General features: G+C 41.7%; 1 protein-coding gene across 1 annotated transcript in view; it reads right to left on the minus strand.

Moving 5' to 3' along the window:
• Positions 1–20,431, minus strand: part of usp54b (ubiquitin specific peptidase 54b) — a gene marked incomplete at both ends in the record, with an annotated part of 46,194 nt that overhangs the window by 24,060 nt on the left and 1,703 nt on the right. The window contains 4 exons of the mRNA XM_083994855.1: positions 1,068–1,150; positions 1,296–1,409; positions 3,324–3,458; positions 13,874–13,966. Coding sequence (XP_083850981.1) covers positions 1,068–1,150; positions 1,296–1,409; positions 3,324–3,458; positions 13,874–13,966 — 425 coding nt within the window. The remainder of the gene's footprint in view (positions 1–1,067; positions 1,151–1,295; positions 1,410–3,323; positions 3,459–13,873; positions 13,967–20,431) is intronic.

Genomic DNA, 20,431 nt, shown 5'->3' on the forward strand with positions numbered 1-20,431 from the left:
CAGGAGCCTTTTTATTTTTGTGATTAGTGGATTTGTAGCCGGACTTTCATTGGTCAGTTTGCTGAGTGGTTGATTTGCATTTGCATTCCCATTGGCTTGTAGTTGATCAATTTGGTGCCCTATTGTGATTGGTTGATTTAGTTTAAGTCATCGTGACCTTGACCTTTGATCGCCAAAATCTAATCAGCTCAGACAAAGTGAATATTTGTACCAAATGAGCAGATATTTTCTCCGACGGCGTTCCTGGGATATCGTGTTCAGGAGAACGAGACGAGACAGACGGACAACCTGAAAACATACTGTAATGCCCCGGGCCGCGGCTGTCACCGGCACAGAGTAATAAAAATAGCCTGGCAGCGCTAACAGGCACAAACTCGGAGCGGCGGCACCGCTGTGGCCCACAACTACCTTGACACAGTGTGTTTATTTGTACTTTTGCCCCCCATTCATCCCTCTATTTCCTCCGCTGTGCTCCATTTTCCAAAAGGGAGATGGACTGATATATCCTCCCATTTCCCTCTCATTCACAGGCTTCCCGACCCACTGTTCCACTTATAGATTTATGTCGCCCCCTGGGTCTACTGAATCAAACAGCTGATTGATTACTTCCCCTGTTCCTTATTTCATTGACTCGGAGCATGTGTGATTTTTATGTAACAACTCTGAGGATGCGCACACGCTTCTCCTGTGTGGATTCACCTACCTGCGTGTGTGTGTGTGTGTGTAGGCTAATACCTGAACATGGGAAAGGACACATGCACAAGTTCACCTGCTCTTGCATATGCATGAACATACACATGCATGTGCATAATGTGTGTGTGAGTGTGTGTTTGTGTGTATGTGCAATTGTGCTCACAGTTGAGTGTTCAGCGGGGACCCATGTAGGAGAGAAGAGAACACGCTGTACCTTCCTTTACTGCCACCCAGCCTCAGCTTGCTGCCAGATTTACTGCAGTGTGTGTGTGTGTGTGTGTGTGTGTGTGTGTGTGTGTGTGAGAGAGTGTGTGTGTGTGTGTGTGTGTGAGAGAGTGTGTGTGTGTGTGTGTAAGGTGTGTGTCTGGTCTTACCAGAGGGATGTAGTGGAGATGTAATGAACCATCTGAATGAAGGGCAGGGGGTCTGATGTGGCTCCACAGCTGTTACACACACACTGCAAACACAAACACAGACTCAGAGTCATCACAGGACATTGTGGTGCTTTCAAAGATGTTTATGTGGAAGATATACTGTATGTATATATTTTTTGAATTAATTAAGTGGCACAGGTGAGAGAGGGAGTGGGCGGAGTCTCCTACCTGTTCGAACAGAGTCATGGCAAACTTCTGGTGTGGTATACAGTGTTTGGCCGTGCAGATGTCCTCTCTGCTCTCCGCACTGATGTGGAAGTGGATCCGCATCAAGAGATTCTCCTGAGAAACACATGCACATCAATTAATGGGTTTCCTCTGTATTGTATGCATGCTCCATCGGCATATGTGTTTGTTTATATTGCATGTGTGGAGAGAGTGTGTGCATGTGTGGAGTCGTGTGCGCTTGGTCGTTCCCTTTGGTGCTCTTGTTAATCCGACCGTGGGAGCAGCATCTATATTTCATAAAAAGCCGACGGATTCCCTGACTGAACACATTTACTACCAATCGATCAGACAGCGCCTCTCGGGCACACACATAAAACACACACATACGCACGCACGCACACACAGACTGTGGAGGTCTTTAAGGCAGAAAGAAAGAGTCTGAAAGTGAAAGAGAGAAAGCAACAGGAAGACTCAGGGAAAGGGAGTGTTGTAAAGGAAGAAAAAAAAACACAGGAAAGTGTGAAGACATTTCGAAATTAAAACCTGTGACTAATGACATTTTCTCTTCTTAATTTTCTCCTTCAATAAATTAGGTTTATTCCAAAATGAGACCAACGTTTGAAAAATACAATCACTGAGAGGAGCTTTGCATCTGAGGGAGTAGACTGCAAATATCATACTATGCAAAAGACAATGTAAACAACACAATACGTGTGTGTTACTGACAAATAAATAAAGTGATCACTGCCTTCTGTCTGAATTTTAGCTTTTGTATAAGTGTAGTTTAAGAATGTCTATCTTTAAATACCACCGGATTTCTTCATTATATCACAAAAAAGTAACAGCAACAGTGGTACTTTGATTCTTGATAAAGGGGCTAAATTTAAGTGTGATGTCTTCCAGCCTGTCGGAAACCGATGAGACAGGGCCAGACTAGTAGGTTAATATGCTAACATCAGCAGTGATGGAAATAACAGCGTTACAAAATAACAGTGTTATAAAATAACAGCGCTACTTTTTTCAGTAATGAGTAATCAAAGAAGTTATTGTTTCCCCCGTTATAAGGTTGTTACCGTTACTGACAATAAAATGCGCCTGTTACTCGGCTCAAGAAGTCCCATCACAAAATAATACAACTGTCACTTTTTTCTTTATTTTCTCCATCAACTAGTGGGAAAAAGCTGTTTATCTGGAACTAACCAATTCACTTAGTATTCCTCCGCCATGCAGTGTTGGAGGAATATAGTGCAATAGTTACTTTTCCTGGTAATTTGTTATTTTTATAATGTTATAATTCAGTTACAAACTGAGTTACTTTTTGGGGAAAGTAACCACTAACCATAACTTTTTTTTTTTTAAAGAAACATGCCCAACACTGAACATCAGTTGAGGTCAAGAGGTAACAGTGGCGTAGCTGTGAACTGGTAGAGACAGTAAAGGAATGAAGTTTGATGCTGAACTCACAACGTTAATTGTAGTCTGGTAAATAAACAGCTGTTAATGCTAACGCTGGCTACGTAGCACTGGAGAAACTTTTCAGCTGGCCATTTTTAAATCAGTTTCTTTAAACCAGTTTGGGAAGATTGAACGCAATAACATGATGTGGATGTGTTATCATTTTCACAATTGCAAAGTGTAAATACTCACATCATGCATGTGAAGACATACTGTATGCTTGTACCGTACTATAATACGGTGTAAAATACAAACTGTGGTCAAAACAAAAGTTGAATATCATCCACTTGGCAAAAAACATATTTCTTTGAGGCTGCTGTGCTGGATATCCCCCTGTCCGCCTGGAGATTTCTGACTGCAGTAAAGACCTGGGAGTTCCTCAAATAAGCCTCCAGGCAATCCCTCACTTCTCTCTGTGTGTGTGTGTGTGTGTGTGTGTGTGTGTGTGTGTGTGTGTGTGTGTGTGTGTGTGTGTGTGTGTGTGTGTGTGTGTGTGTGTGTGTGTGTGTGTGTGTGTGTGTGTGTGTGTGTGTGTGTGTGTGTGTGTGTGGCCATGTGGTGTTGCAGACTCACGAAGCACTCGGCAGCGTCGTCCATGATGCCCAGCTGAAAGCGTTGTTCGTCTTGGAAAGTCTTGGCCAGAGCGCTCCGCAGTGCATCTGATGGCAGCACACGCTCACTGCTGAACTGGAACTGAGCAAAGATACTCTGCAAACACACACACACACAGACACACACACACAGACACAGACACACACACCCATATGGAAATCCATTAATACTTCATTTCAATGCCTGAAATATACACTCTGCCATAGATGCTTTTCCTGAAAGTCCCCTGCATTGTTAGAGCGTGTCCATCTCCACATGTATTCATTAATGTGCTTGTGTGCGTTTTTTCATTTCTCTCACGCTGAAACGAAACCCTTTATAAACACATTTGTCCTGTAAATCGGCACCATGTTCCGTCAACTGACCCATAAAACAGAATCAGTGGGAACTCGTTGTCAACTTGTCAGGTCCAAAGTGCTCTACAACAAAAAACCCAGACTGGACTAAAACAAACGCCTCACAGCACAGCTGGCCTCAATATCAGCCCATATCAATAATAAATGGCATTTGTAGTGCACTTTTCTCCAACAAAAACAGCTCTCGGAGTGCTTTGTAGCGGTAAAATAGAAACCAAATCAAACTGTTGCATGGGTGGGTGGGGGGGGCTCGGACAGAAAAGCTAGGCCACTTAAGTGTGTTTTGAGGCCAGTGCTCTGAGACCAAAGAAGAGGATCAGAGGGAAAAAGCTTGTTTACACTATTTACATCCAGACAACCGCCAGACCGCCGTTGTCGTTGTGACCCCCTTATGCAACCAGTCAGTTTTCTGTTTTGTCCTAATGCTGCTGTATCATCATTTACACATACCATGTATAAATGTAAATATTATCTCCCATTGAGGTTATGGATCAACATTTTCTATTTCTGTTCAGTTTCATGTGAAGTTAGTCCAGTTTTAGGTGGATCCATAGCAGCTACTTAATTATTTTGGCTGCTTTTGACCCCTGAAAATACACCAACATCTACAGTAAAGTGCTGCTGTGAAAAGGTATTATGGACATATTTCTAGCTGCATGAGATACACCTCTTGTTTTGACATTTTACATCTGTTCATAATTTTTTATTAATTTTTTTTTTTTATTAATCGTCTCAGATTGTGTCACTGGAATAAGCAGTCGATACTCGCTAAAACTATTCACCAAACTAATTTGATTATTGGATTACAAATGAGTTTGCTTTGTGATTCTTGTTTTCTTTCACTTTAAAAAAAAGGGCGATCTATAAGTGTTATCTGCTGCTGGAGCTTCGGCCCATTGTTGCATTTACAAGACAAGAACAAGAAGTTATCGTACATCTTCTCTACTGTGTCTTCAGAGCAGATTGGAGGCTACAGGAACAAACATTTCTAAACATTTTGTCATTGAAACAACAATTTCTTATTTCTTATTACTGCTGCAAGTGGTGGATACAGCTGCTGAAAGAGTTGTAGTCACGTTAGTTTTAGCAGCAGTGACAACCAAACATCACAACTGTCAGTTACTCCATGGCTCCAAAATGAATGAATCCAGATGAATCAGTGTCTTAAATGTGATGATTTACAGGAGACTGATGATAACAGGAGAACTGAAACGAACACTGAGTTCACGCTGAGGCAGTGAGACGAACTTTTGACTGAGTCTGAGTGAACTGAAAAGAGCCGAAGACGTCTAAAGTGGGAGAGATAAAAGCATGTCTGCCTTCCTCTGGATTGCCAACGGATAAAAATGACCTAATTTTTTGGTCGGTTAGAAATTCTCAGCAGGAAAAAAAAAGAAAAAAAGAAGCAAAACCGAGCAACTATTTTTTGACCAACACTAAAACGGCCCAAAACATAAATAAACACGAGTCCGCCAGTCTGACGCGCCCGAGCAGCGGGTCGGAGCCGTGGACTCCGAGTGCTCCTGGTTTTCTGTCACAGCGGTAATTCAATCACTGATGAGACGGCTGGACTGAAAAGCAGCAGGTGCTGTGTGTCCTGAGGGCTCATAAGCACTATATTAAATGACAGAACGATATTCTCAACGTCTCTCCAGCAGCAGCAGCAGCAGCAGCAGCAGCAGCACATGAGTCATGAGTTTGTGGTGTAAAATCAAGTCCACAAACTCAGCAGATATGAACGCCTTTGATATGAGCGACAGCTTTTCTGTTACATGTATTTTTAAAACGCAGATAAACGGGTACGTTGACTGAAATGACAACATTCATTCATTCATTCATTCATTCAAGGAAATTTTGGACCCATGATGTGTGATAATAAACCTCTTTAACCCTCCTGTTGTCCTCCTGGGTTAAGGAAGGAAGGACAAAGGGAAGGAAGGAAGAAAGGAAGGATGAAGGGAAAAAAGGAAGGAAGGAAAGAAGGCAGGAAGGACAAAGGGAAAGAAGGAAGGAAGGAAGGACGAAGGGAAAAAAGGAAGGAAGGAAAGAAGGATGAAGGGAAGGAAGGAAGGACAAAGTGAGAGATGGGAGGAAAGAAGGAAGGGAAATAGGAAGGTACGATAGATGGAGGGAGGGAACAGATTGGGTCAAAAAGGAAGGAAGAAGAAGTTAGGACGAAGGGAACAAAGGAAGGAAGGACTGAAGGAAGGGGAAAAGGAAGGAAAGAAAAATGGAGGGAAGCACAGGAAGGAAGGAAGGAAGGAAGGAAGGAAGGAAGGAAGGAAGGACGGACGAAGGAAGGAAGGGAAAAAGGATTGTGGAAAGAAGGAAGGGAGAAAGGAAGGAAGGAAAGAAGGAAGGATGGAGGAAGGGAACAGACAGGAGGGTTAATTTCATAGAGTTGCATAGTGTCTTAAGGCAAAGCAGTAATGTTCAGCCATCAGTTTTGTGTAGAGTTTATAAAAGAAATCTAGTTAAATGTCCGAGTGATAATGGCTGTGCATGTCTGACACAGGAATATTTATGTTTGTCTTAAAATACGAACAAGTTGCGGAAACAAAAACTATCTTGATACTCAATTCATCTCCAAAGTCATTTTTCAACACAAAAATACAAACTAGTCACAAGTTTTAGCTTCAAAATGATGACACCGTTAAAAACATGGAGTTTAAAATGTTTTCCAGTGGACACTGTTAGTAACTAGTAATGTTTGTGATGTGAATCTGAACTTGGCGTCACCCAGTTTCTGTAAAAAAAAACAAAAAAAAAACACTAGAAACTTTAAATGCAGAAACTGTGTAAAAACTTAAAACAACTCTTTAAAAATACAAAATCCTGACTCAGGTCGGACGCTGCAGCTGAGGTGGCGAATGAGTCAGACAGCAGCACTGATGGAAAACCACCGCTCACTCACTCCACTGCTGGTGACTGGTCGGTCGGCTTCAGCTAGTTACTGTAAGACACTGGCACCGGGTCAAGAAAAGTCCAGTCAGAGTAATAAAGCACCGAAGTCTGTCGCTGAAACACGACATCAATACACAAAACAAACAAACAAACAGTCACTATCCCGTCATGCACGAGTAACCAGGGATTTCCTGTTATGTTTTAAAACATAAAATATCACCAGTGATAACGGCTGCAGTTAAAGAGGGCTGTGAATCAGAAGCACTGCACAATAAAAAGCCATTTGCACCCATTAGAGTGGTTTTCCCCGTGCATGTAGCACTAGACACATTCACACACCAGCGACACATCAGGGCGAGTTGGGGTTGAGCATCTCACCCAAGGACACTTCAAATGCAGACAGGAAGTGCCGGGAAACACGGACCACCAACCCTCTGATTCGTAGACAAGCTATACTACTTTTATAGTAGTAACCATCCAATCCAATCCATTTATTTATAAACACAAAGGTTTCCAAAGTGCTGTACAGTAAAATAAAAAACATAAAACATACTACAAAGGCAAAAATACTAAAGATAAAAAACACAATAAAACATAATAAATAAATACACTTTCCACCCCAGATAAAATATCTGTACACATAAAAATCAACAACCGACATAGCGTGAAAAGCCAAAGAAAAGAGCCAAAAGAATCATCAGTGGTAATAATCTATGAAGACATTCAGGTCTCAGTAGGTGGGTTTACATGGACACTTTTTCCAAATGAGTCTTTCAGGTGTCTGATCTGAGCTGGTGTTTACATGTGTCATTGCAGTCATACGCTGAGTGATCTTAATGGGTGTGTCCAACCCAAATAACATCGGCCGGACACACTGGTTCAGACGGTTTGGGCCGAAATTATGTTCAAATAACTTGGGTCATTTTTCCTCTTTTTTTGGCCATGTCTGGTCAGATTCAGTCCGAGAATTGATGCTAGTGAGTCCGGGCTTCAATGACCGCGGGTCCGGTCCAGTCCGGTCAGATTTAAATTTTCAGGCCCGTTGAGAACTATATAAATGAAAACATGCTGCAACTGATCAGAGATGGAGATCTGTGGTCTGATTAGCAAAGTAGTTGTCTCCAACGGTTCATTTCGTTTCCCTTCCACCACAAAAAACCAGTGGATGAAGGTCGGAAACAGAGACTACTTTGACCTGAAAATCAACCGGCATAAACCACCCATCTTGATCGGAAAGAAATGTATTTCAGAATGAGCCCCTTCGGATTAAATCTGCGTGTTTACATGACGCAGTTTTCTTCGGATCGGCATTTATTCCAATTTTATTTGGGTCCACGTAAACACGGCTTGAAGAAAATGAGCAAAGTCATTCAGAACACGTTGGAAGAGGAGGAATGTTTGGTATTTCTTTTGTACTTTTGTTTAAAACTGCTGAAACAATGGATCAATTCAATTGTCAAGATAGTTGCCATCTTTTTTTTCTTTCTTTCTTTCAGTGGAAAGTGTCAGAGTGCTGCACTTCAACCCACAACCCACCACCACTCACACACACTCTCACACCTCCTCCACCCTGTGGCTCCTGTCCAGCATCAGGATGCCACACTGTGTCTGTAGCTGGACCACGAGTTCAACCTCACCTCTCCAGCTCAACCTGGAGATTAGCAACATTTTCTTTCTATTTTTTAAACCAAAGCTCCACCTTGCACACACAGTTTTACTCTCAAAACACACGACATGAAGTTCACACTAAGTTAAAACCAAGTTTTCACATCACAGAACTCATCACGAGTCAAACCTGAAAATCTCTGTGTGTAAACATTTCCTGGAGATGTTTCCTAGACGTAGTTACACAGTTGTTTCCCCTCCCTCCTTCTATGTGTGTGTGTGTGTGTGTGTGTGTGTCTGTGTGTGTGTGTTAATTCAACATGTCAGAAGGTCACGTTCGATGTTTTGGAAGCGGTTAAAGATGGTTGAGAAGAACATATGGAGTGAAAGTGTTACAGAACAATAGGCCGGAGTCTGTGAGTCTGTGCAGGCTGAGGGTTGGCAATGGGAAAGGTAATGCAGTCGTGCTGATGGAGAGCAGAGTGTGTGTGTGTGTGTGTGTGTGAGTGTGAGAGAGAGAGAGAGAGAGAGAGAGAGAGAGAGAAGCAGAAAGAGGAAGAGAGAGAAAGAGAGTGTGAGAGAGGAAGAGAAACAGAGGAAGAGTGAGGAGGAAAAAGGCAATGTGTGAGCAATAGGGTGTGTGTGTGTGTGTGTGTGTGTGTGTGTGTGTGTGTGTGTGTGTGTGTGTGTGTGTGTGTGTGTGTGTGTGTGTGTGTGTGTGTGTGTGTGTGTGTGTGTGTGTGTGTGTGTGTGTGTGTGTGTGTGTGTGTGTGTGTGTGTGTTATGGTGGCTATGCTGACTGCAGCAATGCGCCAAGGAGAATGGAGGGGGAATATACCCTACAGAGAGAGAGAGGGAGGGAGGGAGGGAGGGAGGAGAACAGGGAGGGATGAGGCTGAGTGAGTAAGAGAGGGAGGTGTGTGTGTGTCTGTGTGTGTGTGTGTGTCTGTGTGTGTGTTAGTGTGGATGTATGTGTGAGCAGTGGTCTAAGTGTGAAGACAGGAGCAATCTACACCAACTCCCACATTCATTCATCTTTCTCGGTTCCCCTCTCTCCCATTTTCTCTTCTTCGCTCTTCCTATTCCAGGCCGTGTGTGTGTGTGTGTGTCTTTGTGTGTGTGTGTCTGTGTGTGTGCACGTGTGTGCGTGTTCAGGTATCTGCATCTAAGTGTGTGTGAGTGTTGTGCTGTTGAGAGAGATAAAGTGTTGCAGTGATTTCTAGGGGGATCGCCACAGGCAGCCTCTGAACTTGTGTTTACTACAGAACAGTACGAGCGTCTTTATCTGCTGCAGATACACACACACACACACACACACACACACACACACACACACACACACACACACACACACACAATCCCCCTTTTTTTCAAAATAAAAGAACTCATAATGATCATTTATCTCTTTTTTGGATGTGTGGAAAATTTAACACGTCATTAAAGCTCATTCTGCGTGCGTCTCGCCTGGTTATTGGGAGGCTTTTATCTCGGTTGCCGTGGGGACTACAGCTCCAAACAAGACTTTTGGAGCAACGTTACATCTGTTCGTGTCTGACAAAGGGAAAGACGGAGACAAGAAGGGTAATGAAAACTGAAAATGTGAGCACACACACACACACAAAAAAAAAAACACCTTTGTATCGTTACACCCACAGCTGACTCACGCACAACACACCCACACACCGCCGAAAGTGTGTGTGTGCAGCATCCTAGCGTGGCGAGAAAGATTTGTGAGACTCTCAAGGTGCATGTGTGTGTGTGTGTGTGTAACGTTAGTGAGTAAGATTTGTGTGCATGTGTGTAATATGTGTGTGTGTGTGTGTGTGTACTGTAGCATCCCAGCGTGGGCTCTGCTAGCTCAGCGCTTTCAGCCGGCCAATTAATTACAGAGAAGCGCTTGAGACAGGACAGCGTGTAGAACACACACATCGACACTGCTGCACACACACACACACCAGCACACACACTACTACACCACAGCACATTACACACAACTCGTCCCTTCACTCAGACAATTATTTGTCATCGTTGATGCAACAAATGGCCGGAGCAGAGCAGAGCTGCACGAGGCTCCTTCATTATGAAGGTTTCATGATGATACAGATCTTCATCTTCTGTTTGTCTGGCTGCTTCCTCCCAACACAACAGTGATTCAACCTGTAACAGCTGCTGGAGAAGCTTTTACATGGGCCGGCTCTGAAACACACTCACTGTTCAGGCAGCTGTGAACGGGTAAAAACATGATGCATGATGCTTTTTAACGTGTTAAAAGTAGAATAGAAGAAATTCCCGCACACTGTTCTATAAACTTGCATAACGTCTTTGATCCTGGACAAAGAAGAAGCTACGTTTGTCTATTCAACTAAATAGTATATACAGTATGTTTTAACTATACTTTAAAGCAGAAGTAAGCGATCCGGTCGTTTTGGCTAATGCTGCGTTCCAGGCAGGCTTTTGAAACCGTAAATTACAGCTTCAAATCACAACTTACGATTTTGTAGCGTTCCAGGCAACCCACTCGTGTTTTTCCGACCTGTTTTACCGGTGAAAGTCACTATAACGGCCACTCGTAACTTCCGACCTGTGAACTCGTACCAGATCGAACTGGTACGACTTCACAGGTCGGAAAAACACGAGTTACGGGTTGCCTTGAACGCACCATAACAGTCCTCGTCCCTACGTCACCACATTCAGGCGCATCCCTTGGCTGCACACACAGCCCTGCATGCCGTTCTCTCTCCTCATTGGATAAAAACTGTAGGATACGAGAAAAGTTTTCTCCTCGGCTCAGAGCAGAGCAGAGTGACTGACAGACCCGTGTTTCGGTCCAAACACTCTATGTAAGTGATTGCTGTCGGAAGGTATAACTATTTAAGACTTATATTAACACAAGTATATCACTTCTGCTTTAACTAAATGGTATATATGCTTTAACTAAATGGTATGCTTTAATACTATATATGCTTTAACTAATATGCTTTAACTAAATGGTATATATGCTTTAACTAAATGGTATACAGTATATGCTTTAACTAAATAGTACATATGCTTTAACTAATATGCTTTAACTAAATGGTATATAGGCTTTAACTGAACAGTATATATGCTTTTAAAAAAGCTCTAAAAGAATATAACTTAAAAAAGAACTTCCATTAATTAGGATCTTGTTCTTGATATAAGCATATGGGTTATAGAATAGTCAATTATGAATAGTTGGGTATCATTATATTATAAAAACCTATTGGAGCTGTCTTGTCTTGTTAATTTATTGTTGTGTCAGTCATGGTATTGTTGAAAATGTATTAATTGTTTTATATCCATGTCTATATGGTCTTCATTGTCTATTGTTTGTATTGTTTCATGTCTATGTCTATATTGGCCAGTGTGAATGTGTACTCTTTTATTGTATATATTTCATGTATACATTTTGACCCCAGGAAGAATAGCGGATGTTAAAAGTGAAAGTTCTGCTTTCACATAAATGAGATAAAACATAAATGAAAGTACTGGCTGTGAGGAAGAGAAGATTTCAGTCGTGTCGTCAAGTCAAAGTTGTGAATATCCTAAATCCTCTGTGATTCAGATGATCTGAGTAGAGATATAATGAAAAGAGAACGATAGGAAGGACAGAGAAATAGGAGAATAACGGAAGATGTTAAAGATGAAGCAAAGAAGAAAAAAGCAGGAAATATGTAAAAGGGATAAAACAGAGATTCAATGCAGCCTCAGAGTTTCTATTTAACAAAACTGCAGCAGCGAATACATTCTGTAGGAAACGTAAATATGTTTTTTCTGTCACTGTGATGAGGAAATAATAATATCTCTTCTCATCTCAGTGATTGGACTGATTGAATCTTCATTGTCCGGTCAGATTCAGGGGTAAAGATGTCAAAGAGTCAAAATACTTGTGTCATAGACGAAGTAGGAACTTTAAGTGCTGAGATTAAAGGAATAGTTCACCCAAAATTTCACTCATTATCTACTCACCCTCATGTCGACTAAGGGCTGGGAGAAGTTTCAGAGTCCTCCGTGCCTTCTCTGAGTTACAGCAGGGGTCCGCGCAGCAGTATTGTCCATATGACGGTTGCGAACAGGGCTCACTTTTCTTCGTCAAAAAGACACACCAAAAAACATCCAAATACATCCATAATGCTCATCTGTAATGTCCCTCTTGTATTGAAGCCCCAACATGAGAAATTGTTCCGAAAAAAATTAAATAAGTCTATATTTTAAGCTTGTTTGTAGCGGAAGCTCCCAGTGTCTCAGTTCACTGCTCTGCCTGCACCGGCGGAGCCGTGAACTGGGTCGCGCAAGATTTGCAAGAGGGACATTACAGACGAGCAGCATGGAGGTATTTGGATGTTTTTTTGGTGTGTCTTTTTGGACGAAGAAAAGCAAGCTCCGTTTGCAACCGTCATATGGGCATTCAGTGCTGCACGGAGCCCCGCTGTAACTCAGAGAAGGCGCGGAGGACTCTGAAACTTCTCCCAGCCCTTAGCCGACATGAGGGTGAGTAGATAATGAGTGAAATTTGGGTGAACTATCCCTTTAAAGTAAAGTTTTCTTCTTTATGTAACTTCACCACTCGGCATTTGTTGACAGGTTTCTTAAAAAGTCTCAAAGTTGTATTCAGCCCAATCTGAGCCCATATTGAACATGTCAGTAGACAAACCCACCGACAGCACTGTGAATGTCCATATGTACAGTTTAATCCAGCCAGCGATCACATGTCCTACAAAATGCAATAACACTCCAGTTGCATGTAAATGTACAGTGTAAAAAATAAGCACTTAACTTGTCATAATGTGTGAGTGCAGTGTCACGTCTCCATTTTTAGAGACAAGTAATTAGAAGTACTGGAGAGCGGTGTCATAATCTGCTGCAAGAATCTCCCCCACTGTGTTTATTAGCAGACACCACCAGGTATTTCCAAACAAGAATATTGAATCGCTTTGGCTTCAGGCTTTGTTTGTGCTTCAAGGATTGTTGTACGCCTTTTCAGCAAAGTCAAATATGTTATTTAGACACTATTTTTGCTGAAAGCTTAAAATTAATGACGCGTGTTGCTTCTCCAGCAACTCTGACAGCCAAGGACCTTTCTACTTTTTTATCTTTATTAGTTTGTCGTATTTTATTTGAAGTTTATGGGCCACATTTGTTTTTTTGTTCCTCAGTGATTTAATGTAAAATGTTGTTTTGTGTCTATGTGTTGGAAGAAGTTATTATAGAAAATAAAAAAAGGAGAAGAAGCAGCAAATAAAGGAAAATGAACAACATATTGGTGATGACAAAAGTGTTGTGTCATGTTCTCGACTGTCAGGTAAATGTAGTGGAGCAAGAACTCATGGTGCATCACAAGAACACTGCTTCAGATAATGGATTACATTCCTGACACCAACATTTGTGTGTTAAAACAAAAGGCAACAAACAGGAAGTTAGTCGTCAGGTATAACGACTATGTCTCTAATTTCCAGAACTCAATAATGTACACAGCAGTAAATCTCAGGAAAAACTGGGTCACTGCGCTTTAAGTGATCTGAGAGGAAAAAAAAACACCAGAGTGACGGCGGCAGCTTCAGGTTTTTGAGTCGAGACGACCACAAGCCATTAGAGGACAGAGGAAGACGTGAGAGTTGCGTCTTTTACCTTTAAAGCGCAGAAGATACACGAGTCCTCCATGCACTTGTGTGTGGTCAGCTGTCGAAAGCTTCGACGAAAGATGTCGAGATGCCACAGAACCTGGGAGGAAGAAATACACACACACTTTTACACACAAGAAAAATATCATAATAGGATATACGTAGCTATAGAAACAGGGTTTACACACAATGTTGCTATTTATTTACCAGGATAATTCACAAGTAGTCCCATTTCCACATTAAAGGAATAGTTCACCAAAACGTGAAATTCAGTCATTGTTGACTCACCCTCATGCTGATGAATACTCCGGAGTAGTTTTTTATTCCTCAAAGTGCATCTTTATATGAGATTAATAGCCCCAGACACAAAAACATCCATAAAACTACACAAAAACCTTGTAATATTCCTCCTTACTCCTTGTCCACTGCAATCCAAGTGCCCTGAGGGGTATAGTCCAAAATTACCCGAACCGACGGGCACGTCCACATGCATCGTGTGAACGCGAGAGTGCGAGAGCGCGCACCAGGCACATTCAATACAGGACTGCTTAGGCTGTAAAAATGTCCTTAATGACATCGTTTTGAGTAAACTCTGGACTATATCCCCTCAGGACACTTGGATTGCAGCGGACGAGCAGTGTGGAGGGATATTACACGGTTTTTGTGTAGTTTTGTGGACGTTTTTGTGTTGGGCGCTATTGACGCTCATATAAAGTTGTAAAACCCCCCTCCCGGATCTCCAGATGCACTTTGAGGAATAAAAAACTACTCCGGGGTATTTATCAGCATCAGCATGAGGGTGAGTCAACAATGACTGATTTTCATTTTTTGGTGAACTATTCCTTTAAAATATGATCTAAGACTAGTCCTGACCAGATGTGTTGATTTCTATTTGTTTGACTGTAACAAATGTTTATTAGAATAAGAGATCATGTTCATTAGAAATAAGCTATGATCGTTTTTTAACCCTGTTAAATATGCAGTTTTACGTATCAGCTCAGACTGACAGCAAGACAGCTCATGGTTGCTGGTTGCCATAGTAACACAGCATGCTTCCTGGCAAGTTTTCCAGGTGCGCTGCAGTGAACAGAACCAGTGACTGACAGAGTAAGTGATGGGGATATATTTGTCGCTATACATGGACTGCAGCTGAACCTGGGATCGGAGCGCACACATTAACTTTCCCCCCGTTAGTCTCATCGCATCCCATAATCCTGCTGTCTGCTGGTCATGATTCATTTAATTTGATGTTTGGCTAACTTTGAGTGTATGGATTTAGGAGGGGGGGAACATGACTCTGAATCAAGCCTCCTGGAGCTTTAACAAATTAAGCAGCATTTGCCTTTCTAAAACTGAACCACATCACTTCCTGTAATGTGAGAGGGTTGCAGAGAATCACCAGTCCAGTCTGCAGCAGCTCCATGTGGCTTTCAGCCATTTTCAGCTAATTGTTTTCTCCCCAGCAGCTCCCACTGAGCGTGCTCTCTATTTTGTATATTTTCAGCAACAAAAGAGAGGCAGAGAGTCAACGGGACAGACAGACAGACAGACAGGAAACAACCGGCACAAAGCCCAAAGCACATGCAAACTAGTGGAGAAGTGGACTTCTGCATGAGGAAGACATCTTTCTATCCTCCTCTTCTCTCTCTCTCTCTCTCACACACACACACACACTCTCTCTCTCTCTAGTGCATAATTAGAGGAAAGAGCTCTTGGTATATTCATCCAGCATGGTGAAAGATAATATTGACACAACACTGTCCCTCAGGGTTCGACTCAGATGTGCAGCACAGGACCACACACTTATAGCATGCACATACATTTCCAAGTGTCACACACACATAAAACCAATACATAATGCAACCTTAGAAACACAATGCTGTGTGTGTGTGTGTGTGTCTGTGTTAAGGAGAGAGTGATAGGTGGAGGAAAAGAGGGGGTGGAGGATGACAGACTGCATGCTGACGCCAGTGTATGCGTTCTATCTTTCCCCTCCTCTCTCTCTCTGTTTCCCCTCCTCTCTGTAGTTTATTTGGTCGTGATGAATCGGCTCCCTGCAAAGCACTGCAGCAGCCACAAGGAGGGCACACTCTCCCCATGCCCATCTCTCTTTATCACTATCCATCTATCTATCTATCTATCTATCTATCTATCTATCTATCTATCTATCCATCCATTCATCTACTATCCATCACTTTTTCTCCTCCTCGAAGGCAGCACATCCCTCGTCTTTCTCTTGCTCCTCCACCATTTGTATCATTTGTTCCTCGCCCCCTCTCTCTCTCTCTTTTTCTCTTTCTTCACTTTTACTTCTTCCTGTGTCTCTCTTTTTCTCGAAATACTGCAGGAGCTGCTCAGGTGGGGAAAGAAACTACAGTGTAAGAAACTAACAAACATAAAAAAAAGTGAGGCGAATAGAAATCGAACCTCATGAGCTCAGGTTTTTCATCTACCAGCGGCTCGTTGTCATGGTAATTTCAGTGACAGACAAATTTTACTGGAGTATTGATTAGTTGATGGTCTTGTGACATCAGTTTACTACAGGCTAATAAACATGATAAAATACTTACATTTCAAGCACTGTGTTTTTTATTAATTTACCTGTTAAGTCTAAGTTGCAGATATTTAAAGTTTAAAGGTCCCATATTGAGTGAAGTTGTATTTCTAAGTCTTTTGGATCATAAATCAGGTGTAACTTCTATATCAATACTGTGAAAGTGTCAAAGCCTCGGCCCATTGAGAAAAGCACACAGCCTGTATTCGGAAACTAAACCTTAAAACAAGCTGTCACACTGTAGTTTCCTGTACTGTAGCTTTGTGATGTCACAAATATACAGGAAAGATTTCTAAGATTTTTAATTTATGACTTAATATTGAACTATGAGAATAAATAAGGAGGTTATGACACATATAAAGACAACAGTTATGATTTATAAAGCTTTTATCTACGATATATCAACGTTATACCTATTATTTTTTAAATAAAACCACAAAATTATACAGATTAATCTAAAAAAGAACAGTCACAGTTTTCAGCTATATGGAGATACATTTGTGTCTTTATTATTCAATCAAAAAATATATATATTTTAAATCAAATAACTCACTTTAATCAAAAAAAAAACCTTTTCTTTCAAAGAAAAAAAGGGTTTAAATGCAATTTTGGGGGGTCTCAAACACTTTTTTGTGATTGAAAATGTTTGTTTGTTTTTTTTGATTGAAGTGAAGTTTGTTTTGATTGAAAATATCTTTTTTGTTTAAATCAACTTTTTCTTTTGATTGAAAAATAAAGACACAAATGTATCTCCATATGTCCAGGCCCCACCGACCTCAACTCATCCTCCAACCTTGCTTGACCTGCTCTGTTTTTATTTAATCACTCAGAAAACACACAGCCAATCAGAAGAGAGGAGAGGGGTCAGAGGCTCCTCTCCTCTGATTGGCTGAGATTCATGAGACAGAGATGCATGAATGAAATCCAGTATGTCATTGATAACAGCCTCACAATTTACTGTTCAGCCTCTTTAAACCGTGTCAGAGGTGTATAGAGTTACTGCAGAGGATAGATTAAAAGCATTCACCTGGTGAAAACACATGGTGGCTTTTATTGTGAAGCAGCCACAGGAAACTCTACGTGTTTGCCACCCCGGTAAGCGCTAAATACAACCTATAAACTACCTGCTCAACAAGCGTTATTAAACCTTTCTTGCTGCTCCCAGTGTAACTACGGATTGTATCAAATCAACCACACCGGATGCAAAGGTGAATGGCCATGACACCAGATATCACAGTCCAAAAGCGTTAAAAAGTTTCTCTCTTTTATCAACAAGACTGATTTCTGGTGCTACACAGCTCAACCACTGGAGTGAACCACAAAGGAAAATTCAAATTGAGGACAGTCATTGCTCAGAGGGACTTTAAAGTCCTGATTAAACGTACTGATTAACAGCAACTGTGGCCACAAGTGACGATAATGGAGCAATAATAAATGGTGAGACGAAATGTAAGAGTGGCAAAAGTAGAGAAGTAGAGTCATAAAGTGGATTTTGGGGCCCAACGCTCTGCTGGTTTTTACTGTGAAGTAAAGATGTCCTCCTGATCTAGATGATTTATTAGATTTTAATTTATGACTTAACTATGAGCATAAATAAGGAGGTATATAAGGACAACAGTTATGACTTATGAAGCTTTTATCTATGTTATAAAGCGATACCTATTATTTCTAAATAAAAGCCACAAAAATTATACAGATTAATCTAAAAAGATTAAAAATGTTTAAATCCTGTCATTATACAAGCATGGGAAGAATTAGAGGCACAGCTGCTGTCATTAATGATAGGAAATGTTACTGGGGATCACTGTGGTTGTGTGCTTCAGCTGATCTGCATCATAAAGTTCACAATTTTATAAAAGAAAGCCCATTTGTTATAAATAACCAAATTATTTCATTCATTCTCCTCCTACCCTGCAGTGTTTCCTGACCTCCACACTGACCTTCACACCTGCTCCTGATCCTCACATTGTGACCTCTGAGTGAACAGCACAAGCCTCTTTGGTTGTAAACTCCCAGCTCTGTTATTGAGATTCAACATTTATGCATCTTGCACAATCCTGCATTGGATGAAATTGGCAAGAAGATCTTTAATTTAAAAAAGGATGACAGAACCTATGCAGTCCTTTAACCTCTGAGTCTGACAGAACCATGAATGTCACATCAGCAAAAACCACTCAAACAAGGTATCCAGCTACAAGATGTCAGTCAGCGTTTCCCTGGCGTTCGACCAGCTGCAGTGTCACCGTACAGCTGGACACATGCAGATGATGTAGAGTCAACGTTTGTTTTGATTTCAACGCTCAATATGCTGCACAGGCTTTAGTTATTGGAACCAATAACTATTGGATCAGCAAGGTATCAACAAAAACCATTCAACTGTTTCTGTTTGTATAGTTTCTGAGCCAAAGTATGGATCAGACGGAAAATATAGTTTGCTCTGTGAAATTATCAAAACTGAATATTGATGACATCACTGCTTTTGTTTCTTTACATCGTCAAGTTTCTCCGCATGACAAGGAGACACACACACACACACGGAAACAAACACACACGCTGCCTTATGAGTAAACCCATTTGTTCCTGCTCCATCAAAGCCAGCGCGCTCTACGCCTCCTTTACCTTATTTTATTTATACCTGCGTTCACACAGTGAAAAAAGTTGCTGAGCACGTACAGTACAGTACGCACAACACATTTCACCTCACAGCACCTTCCCTCGCTCTCGTTAAATCACACACACACCTTCCACAACAAAACACTGCTACCGCTGATGCTGATGCTGATGCTGCCACCACCCAGCAGCTACACTGCAGCAGCAGCAGCAGCAGCACGGGCTCCGGTGCCTTGCTCAAGGGGCTCCCAGGGGCAAAAGAAGCAGTGCACTGGTAATAAAGCAGTAGATGTTATAGTGAGGAAACGCAGATTGGTTCAGTTCAGTATTTTTCTTGGAGATATCTTAAACACTGACTGGTATCGGCTTCGACGTGATCAGGATTTGATCCTCTTTTTTCATATATCATTGTACTGTAAATTGAAACATCTTTGGTTATAGATTGTTGGAAAGAAAGTACAAAAAACTTCAACATGTCACCTTAAGACTCTGGGGAAAATGGGTTTTTCTTTTTTTCAATAGTTAGCATGACATTTCACTATAGCCTGGCTAACACCAGACTTCATCTCAATGTAGATTGAGATTCGGTCTGGGAACCACCGGTTAATTTTTCCATATTTGAGGCGTGGTTTACGAAAGCCCAGAGCTGTTTATTGGGCGCTATGAATGTCTATCAAATGTGTCTGTAGGTAGCTTATAGCCAATCATATCAATCGTACCCGTAGAGCGACAGAAATCCGCTCGCTAAACGTTGCTCTTTTTTCAATATAAACTTGCAGTCTAAACTACTTAAAACACTTTCTAACGCTGCATCGAAAGGTAAAGCGCCTGCCGCCATGTTGGATCGATCGACAAGCTATCAACAAAGTCGCTTCGGTGTGTCGTCATCGTCTTGCTGCCCCCAACCGCCGTTCTGTGATTGGCTCCATGGTTTCCAGACTGACTTGCAGAGCGGATAAAATCGCGCGCAAGGCAGCATGGGTAAACCAAACCCAGACCCAGGGTAACACATCACAGACCAAATGAATAAATAATCAAAAAATAATAATGAATCATCTTAATTTGTAGCCTAATTGCTAAAAGAGTTAGCCTGTCCTGAAGTTGAACTTTGACCCCTGATGGTTCATCTCAAGCTCGTACAACATGAGAAAACACAAACACAGTGAAACAGCCAATGAGCATCTCATGACTCGATCGTTCTCTCGGTTCATCCTCCCTCGTCTGTGTCCTGTTAAACACCCCCTCTCCTCTCCTCTCCTCTCCTCTCCTCTGTGTGTGTGTGTGTGTGTACATGTGTGTGTACACGTGTGTGTGTGTGTGTGTGTGTGTGTGTGTGTGTGTGTGTGTGTGTGTCCTTGAGGTGGCCCACTTCTTCTCTCCCCGTTGAAGCTGCTTTGTCTT

Source organism: Trachurus trachurus, assembly GCF_905171665.1.
Source record: "Trachurus trachurus genome assembly, chromosome: 19".
Lineage (NCBI taxonomy): Eukaryota > Metazoa > Chordata > Actinopteri > Carangiformes > Carangidae > Trachurus > Trachurus trachurus.